The 8,933-nt window shown below is 26.0% G+C and overlaps 1 protein-coding gene across 1 annotated transcript; it reads right to left on the bottom strand.

Moving 5' to 3' along the window:
- Nucleotides 1-4,638: 4,638 nt before the first annotated feature.
- On the bottom strand, nucleotides 4,639-5,167 carry LOC127102552 (transcription factor bHLH95). Its single transcript, XM_051039908.1, has 2 exons — nucleotides 4,811-5,167; nucleotides 4,639-4,710 (listed from the first exon to the last, which is right to left on the bottom strand). Exons 1-2 carry the CDS (start codon nucleotides 5,165-5,167, stop codon nucleotides 4,639-4,641), a joined length of 429 nt encoding a protein of 142 aa, XP_050895865.1.
- Nucleotides 5,168-8,933: the final 3,766 nt, after the last annotated feature.

Genomic DNA, 8,933 nt, shown 5'->3' on the forward strand with positions numbered 1-8,933 from the left:
TGTTTGCCATGTTGCTTCAGAGACTTCCTCAACCTCCAAACCCTTAGGCACTTAGGATTTATTTTGTTTGCTTGCCTAATGTTTTTGCTTCTGTCTTCTTTTTAGCTCTGATATTCGTCTTTGAATCTGATATTTTGACTGTTGTTTGCCTTTGTGCTTTTTAATGAATTGTTTTTCTCTTTATTACTCTTTTTATTTTTATGCCTTTTTGATTATGCCAAAAAGGGGGAGAAATTATTAATAGCTCTGATGAAAATTATGTCTAAAACCTTAAGCATTCTGCAACAATTATATAAATAGCTCTGATTAAATAATAGCTCTGATTAAATAACTTTAACATTAAAATTAAGAAATTGCAGAAAGTTTTCAGAAATCTCATTGCTTGGAAAGCTCTGGTAAGAACTTCTGAACTCCCTAGTACTAACTCAGGGGGAGCTTTTGTCTATCTGATCTAATATTTTTCATGTTTCATCTGATAATTTTATTTGTTTTGTCATCATCAAAAAGGGGGAGATTGTAAGAACAAAAAGTGTTCTACAACAGACTCCATGATTTTGATGATAACAAAGGATGAAACCAAAAATGGCACCCTAACGAAAAGTTTCTAAGTGTGCAGGGTTCTATAGAAAGAAGAAATAAATCTGATGATGTCATCAGATACAATACAAGATCAGATGCAAAATCTCAAGTATCAGAAGCATCTAAAGAGGAATCTCATTCAAGAAGTTCTGACTCTGGACAAAACTACAAAGTATTAGAAGCATCTGAACATGAAGTAAAGTCTAGAAGCTCTGACTCCGAACAAATGTCCTCTGTAAACTCTGAAGTTATCAGCGCCATCTGAACTTTCAAGAGATAACATCAGAAGCCAGATTCCCAGATACACAAAGACTCTAATCAGAATTGTTAATCATGATGAAGTAACGTTTAAGCCAAGTTAAAGTTCTGCAAATGGATTTCCTCAATTGGAAAGAGACGTTAATCTCCACTTCCAAGAGAGAAGATACTACTTGTGGTAAGTAGTCACTTCTAAGAGAAAAGTCTACTGCAGAAGCTATTAATGGAATGGCGTAACTACATCTCTATATCCAACAGATTCAACGCTACTTCAACTCTACTTCAACTCCTATAAATAGAGAAGAAATCAACATTCAGCAAAAAGAAATCACTAGCCAAAACTATACTGAAATTATATCACGCTCAAGAAAAACATCTTTGTTCTTCAAAGAATTTCACTAAGCTTTTGCTTATCAAGTGAAAAATTTGTTCTTAAGTTTGTAATATTTGCTTTCTTAGAAGCACTCTAGATTACACATCTTGTATCTAATTTTTATTTGATTTCCTCAAGTGACTCTTTGTAGTCTGTAGACTTGAGAGGACTAAGAGATTTTCTTCTCTCTTAGGGGTTGTTTGTAATCTTTCAAGATTAGTGGATTAAGTCCTTGTTGAAGGCGAAATCACCTTGGCCGGGTGGACTGGAGTAGCTTTGTGTTATAAGCGAACCAGTATAAAATCATTGTGTGATTTCATTTTGCAAAAGCGCTTATTTTTTCAAACAATTCAAACCCCCCATTTCTTGTTTTTCTCACCTTCAAAATGAAATTAAAATTCATACAAAATGAGAATACAAATTTTATAATGAAATTTTAAGATATCAACATCAAAATTTCTCCAGCCACTTGCTTGTAAGTTTCGTCCATTGAATTTGTTTCATATGAATCTTTGTTTCGTATAAAACAATTATAATTTAGTTTTTAATTGACCAAATTAATTTGATTAGATATAATAATTTTTAATATTAATCTAAATTTTTTTGTATAAAACTGTGCGCATAACTCTATCTTCTAGACCTTTCTAACTTCATCTTCTAGACTTTCCCATGGGAAGGTCTAGAATATAAAATTATGCCCATAATTTTCCATATATGAAAAGGTCTGGAAGATGGAGTTATGCATACAACTTTCCACAAAAAATTATTATAATTAAACTTTATTATACCTAGTTTATTTAATTTGGTCAACAATTATATATTTATAAATATTGAATAATTCCATTCTTTTGTTTCTTTGACACGTATATGTGAGAAATCAATAATATTTTTCTTTGTCTTTAGTTTATTTATTCATCTTAATATGACTAGTGAAATAATGGAGTATATAAATATGACTGAAAAGTGTTGCATACTCTATCATATTTCAATATCAACAAAAAGTGACAAGTCATTGGAATTGTGTAATAACTAATTTAACACTAAAGACATTTGTTTCAACTTTTACATTTGCTAAGATGTCAAGAAAAACCAAAAATATTTAATATTGTTTGAATTTCCACGTCTCTTGTATTTTTAAAATTTGAGCAAATATACTTAAATTGATTAATTTTTGGGTTGTTAGATTATTTTACTCTAAATGGTTATTGAATCTATAATCTTTAAGATATTTCTTAAAATAAAGATAAGCTATTTAATGAGTTGAATCTCAGACATTTCCTATATATGTAAGAAAATTATAAATGTATTATATAATACTTAAATGTTTTTCATTGTCATTTTAAAATCAAACTTTAATACAACCAATTTATTTTCATGGTAGTATTCTTAGTTATTAAAAAATACTATATTATTTAAGTACTTACGATAAATATGAACTAAAATTATTTTAAAGGCATTACATAAAATAAATATATATATATCAGAGTTTCTTCTCTCTCTATTTTATAATTCAAAAATTATTTCAAAAAAATTAAATTATATTTTATAAGGTTTAAGCAAATAATATAGTTTAAATTACAAAATAGTTCTTAAGTTAATACATTTTTTTCCAAGATTCAAACTCATGATCTCACGAAATGAATAGTATGTGTTTTGACTCTTTGAAAAATGAAGATGAATTTTTTGAGGTTCCACATGAGAATAATTGTGATGTGGGAAATATGATGTCTCGTGGTATAATCCACGATTTCGAATTATTGGACAATTTTAAAGATAAAGCTTTCTAGCTAGTAACAATGGTAATCCGAAAATGCAGGAGTGTAGAGACAAGTGACTGCCGCTTATAGATTTATAGATTTTCTTCATTTGGTTAACTTACTGTCTAGAACACCTTTTAGGTGAGCGTAAGAAATCATCTACTTGTAGTAAGGTGTATTAGGGACCATAGCCTATGAATGGTGATCGTCAATTAGGTTTTTATTATTCCGAAATGGATTCATTCATATTTCAATTCATATCCAATTAGTTGATTAATTAATTAATTAATCAATATATAGAAATATAATTTTCCTTTCTAATTCTATTTAATTATTTAATCAAATAATGCTTTTAATTTGATAATTGCTATATAATTAGTATAAATATATAAGCCTACATTTTAATTATCGGTAATAATAATTAAATAATATTTAAATATAAAATAATCCAACAATCTCCCACTTAAATAATATATGTTATTAAACATATCATAGTCTATAGGCGGCCATCCGAATGCTATTTATTTTTAGATTTCAACTCTACAGTCTATGGTGAGGAGAGTAGATCAAATAGAGATAAGTCAGACCATTAGAGGAAGAGGAAGAGGAACACCTAGAAAGATTGTGTGGGAAGTTATTAAGATCTTGAAATTCACAATTTGGATAGAACAATGATCCTCGATAGAACATTATGATAAAAGTTGATCCATATAGAAAACCCCTTCTTAGTGGGATTAGGTTTGGTTGTAGTTGATGTTATAGTTGTTGTACAACTAATATTTATTACTTTGAAAAAGAAAACATAAAAAGTACATATAAATTAATTTAAACACCACATTTCATGCCTCATAACGAAACGAAAATCACTATAATTTAATAAAAATTTAAATATTATACTTGTTTGCTAATTAGATCGTCCTCTAACTTTGGCCCTTTTCTAGTTGTTTCTAGGAGAAAAACTAAATGAAATTAAAATTCATACAAAACGAGAAGACAAATTTTATAAACAAATGTTAAGATATCAACATCAAAATTTCTCCAGCCGCTTGCTTGTAAGTTTTCTCCATTGAATTTGTGTCATATGAACCTTTGCTTGCCTGCAAAATAACACAATTCAATTATTTTTGCTTAAATAATAATTATTTTATTTATTTGATAACATATTATAGTATATGTATGTTCGGTATCATTGTACGGGTAAATTTGAAAATTTTATTCTGATATCCAATATAATCCAGAAAAGAGGAGATAGATCGAGTTTGAAACTTACATGAACTAGAATCATGTACACATTTCCATTTCCATTGCGCATAATGTTGATAGATACAACATCAATCATATGTTTCTCCAACACAAAAGCAATTTTTCTCAAGACCCCCTACTTCTTAGTTGCACATATGCAGAATTATGCTTCGCCCCCACAAATGTTCAATACAATTTTTTTAGAAGATTAAGTTTGAAAAGCTACTTGTTTCGGTGGAGGTGCATAAAGCGATAACGTATTTGAAGTTTCAATTACACGAATAGGAAATTTATTATTATAACTATAGGACCCCTGATCAATTATGATAGTTTTCGTTGATTCATATGAATTCAATTTGGAGTTCATCACAAATGAAGACTCACTCACAAATGGGGACATAGATCTAAGCTTGTCTTTCTTCTTCTTTTCTAGATTTTCAAGAATCTGTTGTAAATTTTTATTTCTTTCACTGCTGCATCCACAATGGTTGACTTATCAACCTGGAAAAAATAAATTAAATTAACCATCTAATTTAGAAAATAACTGATTATGACACTAAAGTTTTACCCTAATTATAAATGAATATGAACATGAATTTACCTTAGAGGGCAGATCTGGAAGCAAAGCATGAAGGCTAGCAAACATGTTCCTTATTTTCTTTCTCCTTTCTCTCTCATTCCATATGTGCATTTCATGACGAGAATCACGATATTTTCTACCTTTACCTTTTCCATTTTTAATATTTTTTCCACTTTTAATCACAAGCCCACCTCGACTTGGTTTTCCATTTACAAGAAGTACTCCTCCTTCATTAATTACTTCATTCCGATTCAACGAATTCATATCTAAGTTTCTTTTGCTACTCCCACCAATGTTATCTAAATTTGTGAGATCACCCCATAATTGACTTTCCCCCATGGAATCAGAATTTTTATCATGATCTACACTCGTTACCATGTTTTCTTTTGAGAAAGAAAGAGAGTGTAACATAAAAAATATAATATGAAAAGAAGTAGTGAAGAATGATGTATTTATATACAAGTATAATAGAGTTAAGTAAAAGCTATTGTGAAAAGTTATATTAAATAAAAAAATGACAAGTTTTATGTAGAAGCATCTAGAATATGATTATAATATTGTTATTATAAATCCTAAAAAATTGATAAATTGATTATACTAATATTGATATTAAAAAAACAGACAAAAAGTTAGAGTTGTGTATAACAAATACAACTGCTTTCTCACGCATTAGGGTCCCATCAGATATGAGTTAATATATATTAATACTAAACTATATAAAAAAAATTATAATTTAGTTTTTAATTGAACAAATTAATTTGATTAGGAATAATAATATTTAATATTAATATAATTTTTTTGTATAAAACTATGGGCATAACTCTATCTTCTAGATCTTTCTAACTCCATCTTCTAGACTTTCCCATGGGAAGGTCTAGAATATAAAATTATGACCATAACTTTCCATATATGAAAAGGTCTAGAAGATGGAGTTATGCCTACAATTTTTGACAAAAAACTATTATAATTAAACTATATTATACCTAGTTTATTAATTTGGTCAGCAATTATTTCTATATATATATATATATATATATATATATATATATATATATATATATATATATATATATATATATATATATATATATATATATATATATATATATATATATATATATATATATATATATATATATATATATATATATATATATATATATATATATATATATATATATATATATATAAAGGGAAACTTGGTTTTGGTGTAGCCCTTTTTTCTACCGTTTTACCCTTACTTTATTGTATATTTTACTTATTAAACCACTATTATAAACTTCTATATAACTTCTTACTATTAACTTCCACTTTCTATTATTAACTTCCACATACTGTAATTTATTAAAATTATATTTGAATATAAAATATGATTTATATTTATCCATTATACTCTATATATTTATTTATTTTTCTTTTATTTTAAATGGATAAAATTTATTGTTACATGTTGACTATAAAAGAAAAATATTTATATAACTTGCGGCAATAACTTCCACTTAATATTAACTCCCTCTCTCACTTCCACTTTCTATTATTAACTTCCACATACTGTAATTTTTTAAAATTATATTTAAATATAAATATGATTTATATTTATCCATTATATTCTTTATATTTATTTATTTTTTCTTTTATTTTTAATGAATAAAATTTGTTGTTACATGTTGACTATAAAAGAAAAATATTTATATAACTTGCGGCAATAACCCCCTCTCTCACACATACAACTGTTTTTTAATTTTTCAACTGATCCCCACACAATTATTTAATCTTTAAATACCTTAAAATCAGAATGCTTTGGAATCATAATTGTTTTCTATTTTTTCAGACAAAACTTATAGATAAAATATATATATTATATATATATATATATATATATATATATATATATATATATATATATATATATATATATATATATATATATATATATATATATATATATATATATATATATATATTGGTTAGTTTTTTCTCTTCATTTGAATATTAATTAGTATTCTTTTTTACATTTCTCATTTAGTTTCATTCTTACAGATTATAAGAGTTCAATATTACTTTAAAATCTGAATGCTTTGGAATCATAATTGTTTTCTATTTCTTCATACAAAATGAAGGTTGAAAGGTTTCAAACAAAATGAAGGTTGAAAGGTTATATATATTGGTTAGTTTTTTCTCATTATTTAAATATTACTTTAAAATCAGATTTTAAGAGCATTTCTCATTTAGTTTCATTCTTACAGATTTTAAGAGTTCAATATTACTTTAAAATCAGAATGCTTTGGAATCATAATTGTTTTCTATTTCTTCACACAAAGTGAAGGTTGAAAGGTTATATATATATATTGGTTAGTTTTTTCTCTTCATTTGAATATTAATTAGTATTCTTTTTTACATTTCTCATTTAGTTTCATTCTTACATATTTTCAGAGTTCAATATTAAAGTAATATAATGTTTTTGTTTTGACGTCTAAAATTGTGTTACCCTTAATGTTCAATGTAGTTGTTGATCATGGATTAAAAAATCAGTACAAGACATGCCCTGTTATTTCTTATTTAGAAGAAAAGAATAAAAATAGAGTAAGTTATTTATCCTTACAACAACTATATTGCAGATATGGATACAAATGATAAAAAAACTGTGAAGTTGATTTTCTTTTATTGTTTGTTGTTCTCAATTCTCACACATCTTTGGTTCTAATTTTCAGTTCTATTTACAAGATTATGCTCATACTTTAGTAATTGTAACTATTTTTAGTTACTTAATTCTTAATTATTTTGTTGTTTTTTATTCATGTCTTTGGTTTTGGAAGAAGATCGCACTGTCGTAATGAAAAAAAAATATTGATGGAATGAGCATATGAAAGATATATAGGTGAACCAGTCATGTGGAACTTTCAATTTTTATTGTTTGTGCAATTCAAATGATAATCTTATAAAAGCAAAGTGGATGAGAAAAATAAAGAATACATCTCATCACGCAGAGGACTTCCAATAGCAATGTATATAGACAAAACTCCTCTCCTATTTCTTCTTTGTTTCTATACGTTTTTTAGTATTGTTAATTTTTTTCCAATTGTTTATCTATCTTTTCAATTGATGTGTTTCTATTCCATTTTTATTCAATTCAATTTTTATTATTAATGATCTTTGTTATTGTTAACATTCTCTTTCTCGAATTTTATTCTTGATGTTTGATTGTAAGTAAATTATAATTTTCAATGATTCTCTATCTCATCTGGTCACATACGTCAATAGATTCTCATTCTCACCATCATTAAAGAAGCAATTTGTAAGAAAAATAAAGGTAAAATATTTCCGTTATTTCATTGTATAATTTATGTGATAACTTCCATAAAATTCACTACTATTAACTTCCATAAATTCAATTTTTGTAGACAGAGTATCACTTACTTGCATCAATAATAAATTTAATCATAGTAGAAAAAGCACTATAAAAACTTGCATCAACATATGAAATCACTATAAAAACTTAATTGCATCCACATGAAGTTTAATCACAGTAGAAAAATGTTATTTATTTCAAATTTATTTTTTTCTAATTTATCTGGTGATTGTTTGTCAGGAAATAATAGATGACAATCAAATATATGTAGAATCAACCATAGTATGTGAATAAACCATTATGTGAATCAACCATTATCATCACTATGAACCTTGAAAATTCAGATTTCTTTTTTAATTTATTCATATTTTTCATTTGTAAATTTTATTAATTTATTAGTAATAAACATATTAAACATACAAAGTTTGGATAAAACTAGCGTCTGGACAGGCACTCGCGTGCTTGTCTGTCCGCTTTTTTGATACACATCATTGAAAATATAAACGATATTTTTTATTTAAATATAATTTAATTTTTAAAAAATAAAGCATGTGGAATTTATTAATAGAAAGTTACGTGGAAGTTAATAATAGTGGTTTTATTGGAAGTTATTAGGTAAATTATACAATAAAATAAGGGTAAAAATGATAGAAAAATAGGCTACACCAAAAGAAAGTATTCCCGTTATATTCGTAGTCAATATTCAAGATTAATTTATTAGTAATAAACATATTAAAAATACAAAGTTTGGATATTTTTAAATACTACATTTAATTTTACAGATAAAATAATATA

The sequence above is a fragment of the Lathyrus oleraceus genome, chromosome 7 (genome assembly GCF_024323335.1).
Source record: "Lathyrus oleraceus cultivar Zhongwan6 chromosome 7, CAAS_Psat_ZW6_1.0, whole genome shotgun sequence".
Lineage (NCBI taxonomy): Eukaryota > Viridiplantae > Streptophyta > Magnoliopsida > Fabales > Fabaceae > Lathyrus > Lathyrus oleraceus.

Coding starts and splice junctions, on each gene's coding strand:
- LOC127102552 (XM_051039908.1), bottom strand. CDS start 5,167: ATGGTAACGAGTGTAGATCATGATAAAAATTCTGATTCCATGGGGGAA. Junction 4,711..4,810: donor TTCCAGATCTGCCCTCTAAG/GTAAATTCATGT, acceptor TATTTTTTCCAG/GTTGATAAGTCAACCATTGT.